Below are 19,734 nucleotides of genomic sequence, written 5' to 3'. Positions count from 1 at the left end.
GTAACTCGAAAATCTAGCTCATTCTGAGCCGTCATCAAATTATTGAAATTTTTAAACAAGGTTTTATCAGCCCAGCCACGATAAGTGGTTTGTGTTATTTCTATTTTTGAACGTAAGTAATTTTCAAACAAAATAATTGTGCACTTTTTATGGAGTATTCTTGAAACTTCAATCAGTTAGAATGTGTTTGCAAGTTTGAGCTCCACATAGAATAGTGCACAATATTATCGAAACATCACAAATAAATTATTCTGAGCTGAAACCAGAGAGCTTTTCCAAATGAGACTTAGCTGGATAAATTTGTGAAATAGTTTTTCATTTGCAGCATACTTTGCCAAAGATGATTTTGGGTTACTAAAGAAATCTGTTTGACTTTTATTGGAGTATAATTTGGTCTTGGAAGGTACACTTTACTACATGTAAGACTTGAGCAAGTTTAAAATCTTAAGTTGACTTAGGATTGCAATTTTGAAAATAAGCCAAAGAAATATCACACTTAATTACATATCCCTTAAGAATTATATCACAATCGATCTGATCAGGAAAATTTTCCAGATCAGAAAAAGAGGGATTATTTGAAATCTTGAGGTAGTGGAGAATGTATATTATGGTATTCATAGGGAAGATAATCTATCTTATGATACATAGACTGGCAGATGATCAATCACTGGACTGCAGGATGAAATAATCACAATATTGTCTGTTATCCATAGGTAATTCATTGACCAATACTAAGAACAATGAAAGTTGTTTGACCTAATTAGGTATTATTGTTATTTATGTCTGGATTATATTTACACCACCATTGATCCCCATATACATGTAGGCAGCGGAAGTAAAGAAAGCTAATTGATACAGAATTAGAACAATAATCAGTAAGCACTCTTACACCAACCAAATTTTAAAATATCTCTGGTTATTTTGAATCTCATACCCCAAACATGAAAAGAAGAATGATAATTTAAAAGATACTTATTGAAATTCTAGATATTTGCAGTGTGAAAGAAAAAATACAAGCAATCAATGATAAATTCTGGGAATGAAATATTGGTGCAAGTTTCATACAGGTCTTGTTGAACAGTGAATGTCCAAAGTAATTGTTTGAGGCCGGAAACAAGTCCTTACTAGTAAATGTTATATCATTAGTTTTTTGTTATAAGTTCAAGATGAATCATATGTGGAATGGTAAACAACAAAATAAACTATTTATCTTAAGTTTACACACAATTTCTGATAAGAGAGGTGTAAAAGCACAAAATATATCAGGGTTCTCTAGAGATACAGAAATTCACTAATTGAGAATGGATTTCAGTTAATTGAGTAGAGTACACTGAGCCAGAAGGGATATTGATCCAACTTCATCAGGGTCATTTGGTGTGTCTCGATTATCATTTCATGCAGAGTGTTTTGAACCAAACAAGTTAAACACATCCGCATGTACACATATCATGTCAGTATTCAACACAGAGTAAACCTTGCTCAGCTAAGAAATTTATTCAAGTTTTTTACTTCTAGATTCATTTTAATACTGAGTGAACATTTTTCATCATGTTTTCAAAGCGCATAAACTTGGCTTTTGTAATAATGTAAGGCTACACAGGGCAATTATTTGCACCTAAAGTAGGTAGATCTGTTTACCCCCCCCCCCCCCGACCACTTCTTGCATAAGGCAACAAAAAACAATTTCTAATTTTCAGGGGTACTGTTTGCAAACTGCCACATAAATCTGCAACATTAGATATATGTATGCTTGATTTTCCCTGGCTCTTCTTTTTTTTTCCAGGGCACTTTTGATCATTTCTGTGTCATAATCGCCCGTGTGATTATTTTGCCCGTATTGTATCATACATGTATATACTATCACAACTGATTTTTTTTGTTCAAACCAATGCCAGTGCACATACTTTTTCAAAGTGCAAATGCCTCTGGTGAGGCAGCCCGATAGAGTCATGGTTGGGAACTCAACTGTGAAATGGGAATTCATGGGCATCACTTTCAATGATACTCCCAAAATATATGGTTATAACATCCAGAAAAAATCACATCCTGAATTGAGAACATGGGGAGGGTTTCATGAAGAATTTTTGTTGGTGGTTTCCCAGGAAGATGTTATAAGCTATTGAAAATCCTTTCAAGCAATTGGTTGAGAGAAAATCAATCAGTGAAAATCAGACAGTAATCTTCATGAAATGCTCCCCTTGTTTTTTGCCATGAAAAGAGGAAGTTATTTAAACATTCAATGGTGCCATACATTTCCATAAAGATGAAAGGTATAGAAACAGAAGGGATTTTCATAAAATGAATTGGTTATAATTCTAAGGAAATAACATCCCGACAGCAACTGTATAAACTCAGCAGCAATCCCTTTTTTCCCTTTTTCTTAAATTTTCTCATTTTGGCATTCCTAATCACACAAATTATTGCACCTTAACCCACAAACACCACCCTCTTTCTTTACACATTTTTTTCTGGTCAAGCATATTGTGTACCCTATTATAGTTCAGCACCCCATCTCCCTGTTTTGTAGACTGGAATTGTGAAAAGATATTTTGCTGAACTAGAGAATCAAGTAAAAAGTGTACTATCATAACAGGAGTCAATGCTTTTCTAACTTAAAAAAAGTAGTCCCTAATCTATTTGTTTGTAAAACATGATGTTGGTCCTATATATTCAACAAGAACGTCACTAAGGTGAGCACATAATATGCCTGCATGTAACGCGGAAAAAGGAGTTATTGGTCAAGCAAGAAAAGTGGAAGGTGGCGACTTCACCTTTGACCTTCTGACCTCTAAATTGATAAAATTGCTTGTGTCTATGCTGAAGTTATCGCGTTTACAAGGACTGCAGAAGGGTAAGATGAAAACATGTCAGTGTGACGTTGACCTTTGACCATTTGACCTCAAAATCTAAAGGCTTCCTGGGATCCATGCTAGTATCATACACACCAAATTATATGCGCCTAGGTTAAGTCAAACTGGAGTTATCGCGTTTACAAAGAAAAGTTAACGGACGGACAGATGGACGGACGGACACTGAGCGTGATACCATGTCCCTAAGATGATGATGATGTGTATAGCTCCAGATAGTGTGTTTTAGTGTAAACGACTACATAGGGGCAAGGACACCTTATTTTTCATGAATGAGAATTTATGATGAAGCAAAGGTAAATGTTGTTTTCCGATGCCCTTGGAGTTTTGATGGAGATGAACCTTTCACTCCATAAATTTCAGAGTTTATCCTACCTCCCAAGGGTATTTGGAGTTTCTGAGCAGTAAAAAATATATATAGTTGGTCTTCACTCTCTTGAGATGGGGGAGTCTACAATTTATGGATATCATGCTGTTTGAGAACATGCCAGAAGAATAACACTCTTCTTTAATTGTAACCTATCACATGCAGGTAGAAGATGAGGTGGAATCTGGAAACATTTCATCACATACCAATTTGCATCCTAGCTGGTACACCTCATATGACCCCCAGCACTTTTCTTTCGTTAATCTTAATACACCTTTTCCTATAATTTATGAGTATTGTGACATCAGATGGTCTACAATAGCATTAATTTTCTTCAAACTTGGATATAACTATTTCCATAAAAGTTGAGCACATTTTCTCGCATCTGGATATTCCAACAAAAAAACTTGAAATATCCCTTATTTTTACTTTTATTTCTTGTCAAAACTGAACAAGGATAATTCATTACTACAGTCCACAGGCTGGAAGTGTTCACATTACATTTATAGTGTATCATGACAACAAAGTAAGAAGTATAGGCTAGGACACAGGTTGGAGAAGAGGAAAGAAAGTGTATGGAACAATTCGAGCTGAAGTGCACAAGTGCCATCTAATCAAATGAAAAACTTGTGACATTTCAATTAGTTATCACCTGTCACTGACTTCCAAACTATCACAGGAACAGAAACTGCTTATTCACACTTGCCTGGTAAGGAAACTACAGTACCTTATTTTTTTTTACGGCATTCAACCTTGGCTAAATTATTCAAAGTTCTTATAATTGTGAAGCTGGAACAACACTTTCGCTTTCCTATAGTAAAATATTCACATTCTTGGCTAAGTCGAATGATCTCACAATTCGCTTTTACTTTGTAAAACCCCTGCAAAATTTGCCATTTTCAAAAGTACCTGCTAATCTGCATGTAATTTCTTATAACAGTATCTCAAAAATGCTGCTTTCAATGATGGAGATTTTCTAAATGGGGTCAAAATCAGATAAATAAATGTGAGTTATTTTCCCTGATCTGGCAAGTGTGAGAGCACCATGGCATAGGTGTATCCGAAGAAAATTTCCCACCAATCTGAATCACGAAGAGAATGTGTATCACCCAGAAAAAAAAGTATTTTGATTTAGGGATCAATTCTTAAAAATTGCCATGGAAACTGGAGTTGGGTCAGGGATGCATAGCAACCCTGTGGTGATATGCTGAATGGAAGTCCTACAGACCAAGGGAATGTTTTCGTGGACATCAGGAACTTGAATAGATTACTCTTGTAAACAAAACTTCCTCAGCAGCAGAAGTTCACTTTCAACCACCAAAAAGGAACAAAACAGACAGTGCTCATCATGCATTCTTCCTGAACACATCACTTAAGTTACCTGATTGTGTTTCTCCTTCCTGCTGCTTTGGTTCCTCAATGGCTGTTGTTGCTTCTGCTGTAGCTTCTGCTGGATTCTCTTGTTCTTCAACCCGAGGCTGAAATTGGGAAGAAGGCATTCATAAATATGAACTTCAGGATATTCTTATTAATTTTTACAATGCTAAATACTATGAGATGAAATAAACATGTTTTTTTCATGGAATAGTTCCTCTTGAATTTTATCATACTTGATGATGAATGGTAATTAAAGATGTTATTCCATCCTCACAAAAATAGTATTGTTGACAAATGTTTACAGTTGCAATCTACATTAAGCCAAGAGTTATCAAATGAAAAAAAAATTGTCTTTCACAACAGGATCAAGCAACTTCTTTGCTGAATTGCTATGTTTTATCCATCTTCTTTTTTTCAAGAACAAGTGCTTGTTTATTAAATCCTAAATTCTACATAAATTAGGTATGGTCAAATTCCTTACAAAATCCCTTAAAAATGAAAACAAAAGGGAACATGTTGAAGATGTAAAATACATTCCATCTCTGGTGGTCTCTCAACAAGGAACTGTTAAAAAGGAACAAGAAGACATTCAGACTGACATAACTCTGTATGATTGCTCTTTTGGGACAGATTATATTTGTCCAGGACACAATCAACTTTACAAGAACATACTTGGTCTTTAGGAATAGGAGGGAAGCTGCAAGGACACCACTGGGAATTCATATACTATGATCTTCCTTATATTTCACAGTTGTTTACACATACGTCAAATGTGTTCCTAAAATGTCACATTAATAAAAACATGAACTTTATGCCATTGTTTTTCTCTATGAAGTTTACATTTTCTTAAACCTTTTTGATTATTTTTGATAGAATATTCCTTTTTTTAGCAATCATATAGTCCTATATGCCATTTTTTAAATTCTATTATTACTCATTTTAGACATAACAAATTCAATATCACCAAGAGAGAGAGAGGTTGAAAAATCATGAATAGGCATTATAATATCATTAATCCTCAATAACTCTTACTTCTTCTTCCTTATCCCCTTTCCTGTCAGGTGATCTAGCATCCTTCCTTTTCTTCCATCCAAACCTCTTTGGTGATAGGGCACGATCAGAATCTGAAGATTGATCAGATGATTTCTCTCCGGTATTTCCTTTTTTCGCTCCAAAGTGTGGAAAATGGATATTGAGAATGCCTTTCCTCTTCTTTTTCTTCTTTTGCTTGCCCTCTTCTACTTCCCCTTCATCTTCCTCCTCTCCTTCATCCCCTGAAGAGGTGGATGCTTTTTTCTCCTCTCCTGTTTCCTCATCACCCTCCTTAGGGGATGATGAATCCCCCGGGCTAGCAATGGACAGCTCCACTTGTTCTTTAGGAGGATCTTCTGGTTTGGATTCTTCCACTGCCTGTGTAGGGGTATCTTGGTCTGCTGCTGATTGATCCGTTGCCTCACTGGTGGGTAGAGCATCTGCACTTGAGGGTGCATTAGAGACTTCCTCTGATTGACTTGGCATGGAGCTTTGGTCCAATGAAATTTCAGTTTTATTTTCAGGTTCAGTGTCTATAAACAAACAAAAAGCAAAAACAAATTTTGTAAGATAAAGATTTAAATCAATTCAAATCACATTCATAGAAAGATTATATAATACATGCATATACCACTGAAATACATTCACCTTAAAACAGAGACTGCAGTCCAATAAAATAACATTGAACAATACCTTTAAATACAATGAGGTCCAGTCTCAAACTTACAGATCATTTCTGACCAACAGGAAATTGAATTCAATCTTTAAAGAAAGAGCAGCAATCACAACAGTCAGATTTTTAACACAATCAGATGAAAAAATAGCAATTAGGATGTTATAAGTTTTGCTACAGTTTGTCAGAGACTGCAGTCCAATAAAATAACATTGAACAATACCTTTAAATACAATGAGGTCCAGTCTCAAACTTACAGATCATTTCTGACCAACAGGAAATTGAATTCAATCTTTAAAGAAAGAGCAGCAATCACAACAGTCAGATTTTTAACACAATCAGATGAAAAAATAGCAATTAGGATGTTATAAGTTTTGCTACAGTTTGTCATAGTTTTGCTTACCGTAGTTTCACAACTTATGCATATCAAAGGTGATATGCAATTGAGAGAGCTGACAACATTAACAAAATTCCCATTTCATTGCAGAGGGTTCATATGAAATTTACATGTTTCAATTTTGTACCTTTGATAAAAAAGAAGGTCTTGAATGATAAACAGAATACAAGATAGTGGCTTCAGATGCAAAAAAAGGATTTGAACCATTTATTACGAGGAGAAATATACAAATATTTCATATCTTAACATATGGTGAATATAGCTGTATGCTCTCTCATTTGCTTGCCACCCGCGACGCACATAAAAAAAAATTAGATACATGTATGATTTAAAAAGTTTAGTGAATATAAATGTAGGCGTCATAAATTAAATCAGTATTGTTTAATTAGCCCTCGGGTTCGAACTACCAATAAGAATCTACGAGATGATAATTGAAAGAGACGCAACATAAATGCGTATTGCTCTTGAGACAAGAGGTTTATTAAAATCCTATCACTATGTTTCAATAAACAGAGATATATGTTTCAACAAAAAAATTGACACTTGTGTAAACAAATGAAAATAAAAAAAAGAAATATGACACAAATTAAAAATCTAATACTCAAAGAAAAATAACCAATACTTAAGAATGTCTGTGTAACTTGCGAGTGGCCACTCTATTAACCGCGGAAAATGGAATCGATGATAAAGAATAATGTCTTAACAGTAGCTGTCCTCACGAGCAAGATTTCCAAGGGTAGACATATAAAACACAACGAAGATAAAATAATCACAGGTGTCCACAAAACAAGCAGATCAGGGATGAAGAAGATGAAACACTCAAAGTCTTCCAAGGGTTGAGCAAAATACAGAAAAGCATGAACTAATAAGATTTAGAAGAAACTCAGGAAACGTTCTGGAATAGATGGGGTCCACAATAATCATGTACGTCTGGAAAGCGTCCTTCATATAATATATGTAGTATAAGCAGTTCACAGTTTACTTGTAATAGTAACAAAATGGCGAAGAAGTAACATATGCTGGATAGCGTCCACTCTCTATATCAATATTCTTCTTAGTTATTGTTATTAGTGAAGTTACTCCGTGTTCTATAGACCTTTTTATCCGTTAGCACAGCAGAATAGCAGACCAGGCACAAACAATGATAATAACAATATTACGGAAGACAGTGATCATGAAAAACCAATACACAGAAAATACCCTTCCTTCTCCTGACGATCTCTACACTGCTCTGCCCTATATTGTTCCCTTCCCAATATACCACACCCAACTTTTCTGGGGAGCATAAATATATTGAAAAATGAAACAGCAGGGCCTTACAAATTCAGAGGAGAGAGATAGAGAGAGAGGGGGGGGGACGAGAGAAGAGGGGTAAAGAAGAAAGTGGTCATTGTGCATTACATTAATGCACTACACTGATAGATTTATGGTCCAAGGGGGCAATAGCCTTAACCTCAGATCCCTCTTGTGCAGAGGGCTAAAGCCCTATGAAAGACATGAATGTATGGAATCAGGTAATGAAAGTTTGTTGATACATAGGTACATGTATTATTAAGTTGTGGGGAAAATGAAGTTTTACTATACATGTATGTATGAAACACCGCAACTTACACACACCCCTGCAAAGTTTTATCATGACTTCCACTGTCATGATAGAAAAAAAAAGATTTTTTTTTTTTTTTTTTTACAAAGAAGTAAAAGCAAAACACAGCTAAGCTCATTAGAAAAAAATGTTAACAGAATATTTTCAGGGCTACACAAGAGAAAAAAATAATAGAAAAGTAACAGCAATGATTGAAATATACATATATACACTACAACTAAAACAAACATTAAGAAGTCGCACGTTATATACATTACACTCCCATGGCGAGGATCATCACCAATCCTACAAATGTAGTTAGCACAGTACATGTAAAAAATGTTTTAACTCGCAACTTCAGGTAGAATTTCATGTTTATATACAGTGCCATTTGGCCCAAAGAGAGCAAAGATTATTGTTTGTCTCACGATATTCTACCACTCTGACTTAACACCAAACAATAATGATTAAAAACCTCATGATTATAATCCATATAGGAACACTCAAGATATATTTTTTTAGCACAAGGAAAAGGGACAACAACCTGATAGTAGAAATTGTACTCCAGACTTTTACTATTGTGAATGAGGTACACATCCAGGACTGGGTTTAGTCTTATACATCTATTATGTTTGTAATTGGGGGTTGGGTGGATTTTGGTTGGGAGAACACCATGGAAAGGGCAGATAGTGGTTTGTGAAACCAGCGATCACCATTTGAAGAGGTTGATCTGGCACATGGGGCTACATGTATTTGGTAAAGAGATGCATCATAGCGTGTTGGAGGCATACCTCGGGTCGACCTAGAAGAGGTCCTAGCTTGGGGTATGGGGATTTGGGATGGTTCAGTGATTTGTGTACCTGTTTCCTTAGCAAGGTTTGGCTTTTGAGGGAGGGATTCCTCTTCTTCACTAGGAGGAGGTCCAATAGAGCTCTGACGGGAAACTGTATCGGGGGACGAGGTTACTGTAGCTACGGTGTCTTGAGGGATGAGCACAGGGTAGAGCATGAATGGTTCATGTTGAAGAGGCAGGGGTTCTTCGTCGTGAAGGGGCTGATTGGGGGTTGGTTGTTCCTGGTCAAAAGTCTCAAAGCAACAGGGCTTCAATTCATTTCTGTGCACTAGCTTCTCCGGTCCATCTCCTCTTTCTGGCTTGATACAGTAGACAGGATTATCGGGGTTGGGCTGTGAGACTATGATGTATGGGTTCGGTTTCCAGAAGGGACCGATCTTCTTATCCTTCCTTGGGTTATGGTTGCGAAGAAGAACTCGTTCACCATCTGCTAGTGGTACCTCTTTTGCTTTTCTGTCGTACAGCATCTTTTGTCGATCTGCTGCTTGAGCTGCACTCCCTTGAGCCAACTTGTGGACGAACTTCAGCTTCGAGCAGTGGTCCTTCACCCATTCTGTCGATAATGGTGGCGTTTGGTCCACCGATAGGGAGGGAGTACTGAAGTGTAGGGGAATTCGGCCATGCCGACCGAACATCAAGAAAAATGGTGTATATCCAGTGGACCGATGAATCGTATTGTTGTAGGAGAAAATCAGTTCTCCAAGAAACTGTGCCCAGTTGGCTTTCTTCTCTTCATTGATGGCAGAAACCATCCCGATCAATGTCCTGTTAAATCTTTCACACAAGCCGTTTCCCTGTGGATGGTAGGGAGTGGTGTTACTCTTCGCTGCTCCATATAGAATGCACATTTCCTTCATTAGCTTGGACATGAAGTTCGCACCCTGGTCCGTGTGCACTCGCTGAGGGTAACCATACACCATCACAAAGTGTTTCCAGAACGCGTAGGCTGTAGTGCGTGCAGTCTGGTCACGTGTTGGGACTGCTACGGCTAGTTTGGTAAAGTGGTCTGTGATGACCAGTACATTCTCATACCCTCCCGATGAACGCTGTAGCGTCAGATAGTCCATCATCACCAATTCAAGAGGATAAGTCGTGGATATATTTACCAATGGAGCTCTGGTAACGCCGGCCCCTCCCTTCCGCAGGCAGCAGTTCGGGCATTGGCGGCACCATTCAGTTACCTCTGTCGTCATGTATGGCCAGTACCAATCTCTCCTTAGGACGTCGAGAGTCCTATCCGCAGCCATATGGGCTGCCTGCTCATGTCCGTGCTGGAAAACATCTTTTCTAGCCACAGGTGGTACAACCATTTGTTTATACTCCATTCTCTCCTTGTCATTGTAACAAGTGCGATACAGGATTCCATTGAGGACTGTCAACTTTGGCCACTCCCCTATCAACCTCCGAAAAGACCTGCTTCCAGTCTGGAGTACCTGTGCTGATGGGCCTCTGTTACTACTCACAAGTTCGGCGACGAAGGATGTCGTAGGGTCTCCAGCCTGGAGGTTGGCTACCCTCTGAGACAGCGATTGGGATCGGTGAGTAGGTCCAGTGATAGTCTGAGCATGTATGTTCAATAATTCCCCATCCTCCTGCTCTTCATCTTTCTTCATTTGTTTTTGGGTCAGCTCTTGACTGAAGTCCTCGCTAACCGGTAAGCGGGATAAGGCATCTGCATTTTGGTTAGCATGGCCAGGACGATAATGGACCTTGATATTGAAGTTGGCTAACTTTGCAGCCCAACGCTGCTCGGTGGCACGGAGGTCTGCCTTGCGAAGATAGAGGAGGGGATTGTGATCGGTGTAAACGTCTACTTGAGATCCAAGTAGGTAATCCCGAAACTTCTCCGTCACTGCCCACTTGAGGGCCAACAGTTCGAGCTTGAACGCACTGTAGTTCTCATCGTTCCTCTCTGACCTCCGGAGACCCCTGCTGGCATAGGCAATTACCCTCTCCTTGCCCTCCTGATTCTGAGCAAGCACCGCCCCGAGTCCGTGGCTGCTAGCATCAGTGTAGAGTCGGAATGGTGCATTGAAATCAGGATAGGCAAGGATTGGTGCAGAAACAAGGCATTGACGGAGGGTGTCGAAAGCTCCCTGACATTCATCTGACCAGATGAAAGGTGAAGGTGGACCTCTAGACTTCCGGGAGCCCTTCTTCGGTTGACCTACAAGGGCGAAGAGAGGTTTAGCGATTTTAGAGAAGTTCTTAACAAACCGCCGATAATACCCAGCGAAACCCAGGAACCTGCGAGTCTCTTTGGCATTGTTTGGGCATGGCCATGTCTCCAGTACTTTGCATTTATCGGGGTCGGTTGCAATGCCTTCTGCTGAAATCACATGTCCTAGGTACTGCACTCTCTGTTGGAATAGGTGACACTTGCTTGGTTTCACCTTAAGACCAGCCTGATGAAGTCTTGAAAAGACTACATCTAGATTCCCTAAGTGCTCTTCAAAATCTTTGGAAAAGATGATGATATCGTCTAAGTAGATAAGCAACGTTTCGTAGTTCAGGTCGCCCAGACACCGTTGCATGAGTCTTTGAAAGGTGGCTGGGGCATTCGACAGACCGAAGGGCATTCTATTGAATTCAAACAGCCCCATGGGCGTAGTGAAAGCTGTCTTTGGCTTATCTGCTTCCTCCATCTCCACCTGCCAATATCCACTGGCAAGATCAAGCGTCGAGAAGTACTTGGCCTGACCGAGGGCATCCAGTGACTCTTCTATACGTGGGAGGGGGAATGCATCATGTCTTGTTTTGGCATTTAACCTCCTATAGTCAACACACAGTCGCATGCTGCCATCACGTTTTCTTACTACAACAATTGGTGATGCCCAAGGACTGTATGACTCTTGGATGATATTTGCGTCAAGGAGCTGACGGAGGTGTTCTTTGACTTCTCGATACTGTTGAGGAGGGATTCTCCGGAATGCTTGTTTTTGGGGTGGGGCATCTCCAGTTGGGATACTGTGTGTGGTGAGATTTGTGCAACCGTAGTCATCACTTCCTGTTGAGAAAACATGTTCGTGTCGCTGTAGCAAGTCACTGGTCTTGGCAACCTGATCATCAGTTAAGCCATCTTGGCAGATATCAATCTCCGAAAGGAACTTCGCTGGGAGAGGACTTGTTTTGGTCATTGTCACCTGCAGTGTCTCGGCATCCACATACTCCAGTTCTATATCGTGCTTAGTAAAGATTGCACCCCTCTCCACAGTGTTGAGTATCGCCAGCTGTGTGTATCTCGTGAGAATGATGTCACGTGGGCTATGGTTGGCAACCCGAACAGGAACAATTCCTCCATCAACCATCACCAAAGAGCGGGCAGTCATTATCCCATTGGGCAGTCTGTTCTCTTTCATTGGCTCTATGACAGCCAATAGCTCCCTTGCTGATTTCATAGGATGGCAATACCCACGGACAATCGATTCATGGCCCGCCTTTATCCGTACCTTTCCACCAGCAACTCTTACAATGTGCTCACCATTGTTGATAGCATCAGACTCTGTGGTCGCAGCCAAGACTCTGCTCCACGCCTCATCTTTTCTAGCAGACTCACTTCTAAGGTAGCCCTTCCCTTCCTGACTGAATAGCCGCTCTTTACACTGGTCGATAATGTTGGTACCAATAAGGCAGGGGCACTTAGACGAGGTCGGCTTGTCCACCACTAACATGCTAACAAGTCCCAAGTCCTGTCCAAGAACTGTCATCTTCAGCATCACACAGCCTAAGTAGGGGACTCTCATCCCACTTGCTCCTGTTAACTTCAACCAGGGTATGCTTTCTGGAGTGTGTCCATTGCCCTTTAGGGCAAGCAAGAAATCCTTCCCAATGGTGGAGACCTGAGAGCCGGTGTCAAGAAGACAGGTAACGAGCATCCCTTCAATTTCGGCATCGGCCATCACATGTCCACCCAGGAGAGGGGGTCGATTCTTTGGAGGTGTCTTTGTTGGATCCAAGAGGGGGAGAGGGTCATTAAATTCTTTTTCCGGTATCAGACCCTTGGAACCGGAAGTATTTAGTTTCCCTGGTGGAAGTGGGGTGGGTACTGTGGCTGATATTGCTGGTAGCTTTCGAAAGACCCTTGTGCATGAGGATTAAATGAGGAGGGTGTTGGCTGGGCAAACTCCTGATAAAGAACCTGTTGCTGTTGGGTTGGTCTAGCCCTGGGTCTAAGAGGCTCCTTACACTCCCTTTTCATATGTCCTGCCCTACCACAGTTATAGCAAAGAAGTGATCGATTGGGGGTGTTTGATTGGCCTGCTCTTGGCGGTTGCCTATTGGGTGTCAGCTGGTCTACCCGCAATCGCAGTGCTTCAACCTCCTTGGTTAGATTGCGAAGGAGCTCTTGAGTTTCCTTCTCCCCCTGCCTGGTTGCTTGATTCTCACTCTCCATAGCTAGGACAGCACTCTCCACCTTGGAAAACTCATCCTGATTTCCCTTCTCTTCCTCTTCTGCAATCTTTGTGGCCTCATCCTTCAGATCTTCAAAACTCCCACCTCTGTTTTGACGCCAGTAGCGTGACACCGCAACCTTCACTTGGCCTTGCCGTAAACCTTCGACAAAGCAGCTTCTGAGTAAGTCACTCATGTCTTTTACATAGTCTTTGTTAATCGTTTTAATCCTTCCCCCAATCTCTTGCAATGCAAGCGCATACCTCCTCACAGATTCTTCTCTGTGCTGGCGTCTTCCATGTAGCCTGCCCAAAAGAGAGGGGATAGTTTCCTTGTCCCCAAAAGCACCGTCAAGGGCCTTGAAAACCTGCTCTGGGGTTCTTCGCTGGTCTTCGCTCAGTACGAGGATCTCCCTCTTTGCCAAACCTGCTAGGTGGTAGAGGATGACCCCCACCTGCTGATCTGTAGGTGTCCGCCAAGACTGGAAAGCAGCCTTGACTTGGGCGATCCACTGATTTAACACCACCCCGTCGTTATCACCAGTGAATGTGGGGATGGTCATGTAGAGGGGCACATAACTAAACGGGAACATTTGGTTGGGGGCTGAGTCAGCTCGACTGTCGGGATGTTGGGGCGTTGGAAGAGACATGATGAATATAATAAGAGTAAAGTTTATGGTCAAAAGAATACGGAATTTGACTTGGGCAAATTAATATTATCTTTATCTCTACAATTAGGAAACAATTATATCGAAGCAAAGTAAAGCTTTGTAGTGTAATATGTTATACTATACCCCAAACACTTGTCATACAAAAGCAAACCTCTTGTCCTATTTCAATATCAATCCCACCGCTGCCACCAAATTATGTAGGCGTCATAAATTAAATCAGTATTGTTTAATTAGCCCTCGGGTTCGAACTACCAATAAGAATCTACGAGATGATAATTGAAAGAGACGCAACATAAATGCGTATTGCTCTTGAGACAAGAGGTTTATTAAAATCCTATCACTATGTTTCAATAAACAGAGATATATGTTTCAACAAAAAATTGACACTTGTGTAAACAAATGAAAATAAAAAAAGAAATATGACACAAATTAAAAATCTAATACTCAAAGAAAAATAACCAATACTTAAGAATGTCTGTGTAACTTGCGAGTGGCCACTCTATTAACCGCGGAAAATGGAATCGATGATAAAGAATAATGTCTTAACAGTAGCTGTCCTCGCGAGCAAGATTTCCAAGGGTAGACATATAAAACACAACGAAGATAAAATAATCACAGGTGTCCACAAAACAAGCAGATCAGGGATGAAGAAGATGAAACACTCAAAGTCTTCCAAGGGTTGAGCAAAATACAGAAAAGCATGAACTAATAAGATTTAGAAGAAACTCAGGAAACGTTCTGGAATAGATGGGGTCCACAATAATCATGTACGTCTGGAAAGCGTCCTTCATATAATATATGTAGTATAAGCAGTTCACAGTTTACTTGTAATAGTAACAAAATGGCGAAGAAGTAACATATGCTGGATAGCGTCCACTCTCTATATCAATATTCTTCTTAGTTATTGTTATTAGTGAAGTTACTCCGTGTTCTATAGACCTTTTTATCCGTTAGCACAGCAGAATAGCAGACCAGGCACAAACAATGATAATAACAATATTACGGAAGACAGTGATCATGAAAAACCAATACACAGAAAATACCCTTCCTTCTCCTGACGATCTCTACACTGCTCTGCCCTATATTGTTCCCTTCCCAATATACCACACCCAACTTTTCTGGGGAGCATAAATATATTGAAAAATAAACAGCAGGGCCTTACAAATTCAGAGGAGAGAGATAGAGAGAGAGGGGGGGGGGGACGAGAGAAGAGGGGTAAAGAAGAAAGTGGTCATTGTGCATTACATTAATGCACTACACTGATAGATTTATGGTCCAAGGGGGCAATAGCCTTAACCTCAGATCCCTCTTGTGCAGAGGGCTAAAGCCCTATGAAAGACATGAATGTATGGAATCAGGTAATGAAAGTTTGTTGATACATAGGTACATGTATTATTAAGTTGTGGGGAAAATGAAGTTTTACTATACATGTATGTATGAAACACCGCAACTTACATAAAGAGAAAGAGAAAGTGAAAGGGGTTTGTCCGATTCTCAGATGGATGCCTTTGACCTTGACTGCTCTTAAGGTCACTTTCTTCCTCAAAGAAGTGTGAGAGGACACCTGGCATGTCACCTGTTTGCCCAACAGGAGAAATATTATTTTTGTGGGGGTCTTGCAGCGAGGATATGAATGTGGTGCATATATTACACCCGAATCTTTCACAGCTTTTAATGATGGATAGTTTCCAACTTTCCATGCCCTGCTCCGATCCCACGTTTTGATCAATGACTCTTTCAAAAGCTTGGCACTTTGGGCTCTAACTGCATTTAGGCCCTAATGTCTTAAATGTGCTTTATTAAGCTTTTTAGTTATTAAGTGCTTAATAATAGGCCTGTGGATATGTAGCTGACTTAGCACTTTAAGAACATTTACGAAACAGATTTATGAAAACACTCACCTGGGTCCCGTAACACAAAGGTTAATGACCAATCGCTAATTATTTTGAAAGAACAATTCTGAATGGTTCCTAATGAGTCTACTGTAACAAAATGCGCATGTAATGATCTTGAAAGGCCATTTCATTTAGCGATGAATTGTTAACCTAAGTTGTGTTATGATGCCCTCGCCCACTCTCCCAAATGTAGTTGTCACAAAATTCAAAATCATGAGGTTTTGAAGAAAGTTTGGAATATAGGCCCTATGTAATACTACTCTCCCAACTTCTTGCAGATTTGTGGGTGTTGGAAGCAAATGATAATAATGGAGAAGAATGGAGAAGAAAGTGGGTCGAGAGATAATCGCCTGAGACATACAGCTAAATTTGAGGATGGGGATGATGATGCTCTATTCAAAGCAAAATCTGCCTCATCATCATGGTCAATAGGAAGTTCAGATATATGAAATATGTTTTTTTTTCTGTTAGGCAGATTGTTTTTAAACCTGAAAGTATCAAGCAACATTACATTACACAAATCATATTTCGAATTAGAGGCATAACCATACCCTATTCTGTATTGCTTTTATGTAAATATTGTGAGAATTAATAAAAAAACATTTTAAAGCGTAAAAATGAACATATGCGGGGTGTTTTACAAAGAGTTAAGTATGACTTAGAGTCACACTTAAATGTCAGTTTCGCGCCGAATCAAAGGCATCACCACACTGGTCAAATCATGCTAAGAGGATGCGTTATACTGTGTATAAATCAATAAGATTGCGCGTTAAATAATCATGTGCGCGTCGGCACTAATCACGACTTGAAGTCATAATTAACTGTTTGTGAATCACCCCCTGTTTTATTTTGAAATAAACTTCAATACTATAGGTATTGCTTTATAAATGTAGCAAGCAAGCATGAGACTTGAAAGTGACAGAGTTCACACAAAACAAAATGCACACACATTTGATATGACTGGTGAGTTCATCAACCAGTGCTAACTGCCATTTCCAAGAAAAATGTAAGGTTTGTGTGGGTAAACATGGAATGTACTTAACTCATAGCATCATTAGGTGGTTTCAGACCGCCTCGAAGTTCGCCAGTTCCAGGTATTCTCTGATCGGGAAATTTACCCCGATCAGAAAATACCAGGTATTTTGGTAATGTGAAAGCAAACTACGCGTAATCTCCCCGAAAGAAAATACCCGCTAAATAGTAGGTACTTGGCGAAATTACGAGAACTTTCGTGGGGATTTTTCCAAGGTCGCAGGTATTTTGGCGATGTGAAAGCAAATTACGGGAACTTCTATCCCAGCGTGTCGTTGGGCGCGGCGGCGTGGGTGGCTGCTGGGCTAGTGATTTTGAATCTCCCGCCTTGCCTGCTTATCAGACCACACTGCGCATGCTCGTAACTTCGGGAACTTATCCCGAAGGATGTGTTTCGGGGCGGTGTGAATGCAGGAATAATTAACGGGTATTTTTTAGCCTTAAAAAGTTCTCGTAATTTAACGGGGATTCTTGTGATCGAGGCGGTTTGAAACCGCCTATTCATTTGTCTGTACTTGCACAGCCATCCCCTCCCCCTTTACATTCTACCTCAGTCTCAACAAGAAAGCTGAAAAAGGATATTGCTGATAAAATGATCATGGATCTATTTTTCTATTTTATGCATAAAATAAACAATGGAGATTTAAACTGTTTGGAAATCCTTTCAATGATGGGCAATGATGGGATTTGTTTAAGTGATGATAGCATTCTGAAATCTTAAACTTCACTTTGGCAAACTTTTTGGCAACCAGGAACTCTCTGTGAAGAAAAATAGCACTTGGTCTGGACGAGAGCATCTAAAAACAATAAATAAATCTGTGGGAAACTGGCCTGGCGCGAGGATCTACGCTGGTTGTAGGGTGGCTAACTGGGATGTAGGTCAGCGAGCTACCTCCTATGCTGCTGGGAGTGTTGCATCTCAGTGGTACAATATATCTGGGCAGGGCAGGGAAGGGCAGGGATGGAATTCAAGAAGTCCCGGATGATTTATGGGAGATCTTATAAACTTCTTTCTTTTATGTCCAACTGTCATATATACACACAGATAGAGAGATGCTCAAAGCAATGACATATGGGTTGGAAATATTTCATGAAGATGGTCAGAGCAGCTGTTAGTTGTTATCAAATTGTTTATGTTGTAAATGTAAGTTTGTTCAACGGTACAATGTAATATTGACGTTTTTTCTTATTGCAAGACTATTAAAAAATTCAAAGTTTTATGAGGTATTGCAAGATTAAACTTCAAGATGAATCCATCATTTTGTAAGGGTTGAATTTTGCCATGTTTAATCTAATTGTTTATTTTACACTTTACTTTCCATATCCCTCTTCACTTACATTTCTATGCCATTGTCACACACCTGTTTCTCTCATTCCTTAATTTCTACATCACATCATTCCATTGCCATTCCAACTCCATGCGGCTCCACATGTTTCTATTGTTCTTTTCTCATTTATATTCAGAACATTCTTCTTCATTCATATCATCCTATCTCATTCTCATCGGTTCACCTTTCACCCTTGGTTCTTCCACTTTTCTGGGTTCTTCCATTCTTTTTTCTCTATTGGTTGAATCGATCATATGACATTAATTTTGAATATATTTGAATATATTATTTGTAAAGGCAATGCCTATATAGTGAGGTCTGGATTTCAGGCCAATAAATCAGAGCATCACTGGACTTCATTTTGTCAACATCTTTATTTTGAGTTTAGTTCAGCTTCAATTTAATTTATTGTAGGTTCTCTTATTTGGTGTTTCTGGCTGTTTGATATGATTTGAGTTTGCTTGTTTACGACTGTTTTTTTTTTGTGTATCTTTGAACATTTGGCCACTCTACAATTTCATGTCCATGACTATGTAGATACATGTATTAGACTTTTTAATAAGTAGGTCGTACATCAAATGTGTCTCTCTGATAACATTATTGAACAAAAAAGGACTAATTTTGATCATTAAGAAATGTATCGACATAGTGAAAATCTCTGACAATGTTTGAAAATGAAAGCAATGATTCATTCTTCCAAAAGACAATTTAGAAATCTCCTGGTGACAACATATTCTCAAAGTCTGTTATAGCAAAACCTTTCCAACATACCCCTTACAATTTTTTGTTAGTATTAGGGGTTTGAACAAAATATCAAACCATTTAGACACATTTGAAAAAATACATGATAAAGGTGATTTATAGGAAATATGTACTTGTGTATTAAAGAATACAGTAATACACTCGTATCAGTGGCCCCGAGGGGATAGAGATGCAAACAATATTTGTGCTTGTATTTGTATGCATAGGCCTACATTTATCTACAAACTTTCTCATTTCCTCACTAAATTTTTTGTATGACGTCACTGAGATATGTACACTGTCTATTACACAAGTAAGCTTTATTATCCTCTGCTTCCCTCCTAGACATTTCTGTAAAATTCTGTTATTTGAAACTTAAATGAAATCCATTAACTTCATGCTTTGTGATAATCATCAAGGTCATTAATTTAGCAAAATGGTTGTCATTCGATACGACTTCCCCTTGAATACTAGAACTTGTAATTAAACTTTTCCTTCCCCTCCACACAAGTAATCTGAGCTTAACTT

The 19,734-nt window shown here is 39.3% G+C and overlaps 1 protein-coding gene across 2 annotated transcripts in view; it reads right to left on the bottom strand.

The window, feature by feature from the left end:
• LOC121424809 (neuroblast differentiation-associated protein AHNAK-like) overlaps nt 1–19,734 on the bottom strand; it is a 43,950-nt gene that overhangs the window by 9,704 nt on the left and 14,512 nt on the right. For both annotated transcript variants that reach the window (XM_041620598.1, XM_041620599.1), the window contains exons 2-3: nt 5,644–6,176; nt 4,616–4,712 (exon numbers count right to left, since the gene is read on the bottom strand). In XM_041620598.1, the coding sequence (XP_041476532.1) occupies nt 4,616–4,712; nt 5,644–6,176 (630 nt within the window). The remainder of the gene's footprint in view (nt 1–4,615; nt 4,713–5,643; nt 6,177–19,734) is intronic.

This window comes from Lytechinus variegatus, chromosome 12 (assembly GCF_018143015.1).
Source record: "Lytechinus variegatus isolate NC3 chromosome 12, Lvar_3.0, whole genome shotgun sequence".
NCBI classification, from domain to species: domain Eukaryota; kingdom Metazoa; phylum Echinodermata; class Echinoidea; order Temnopleuroida; family Toxopneustidae; genus Lytechinus; species Lytechinus variegatus.
The sequence above is the reverse complement of the archived record's forward strand: the minus strand, read 5'-3'. Positions and strand labels throughout refer to the sequence as shown.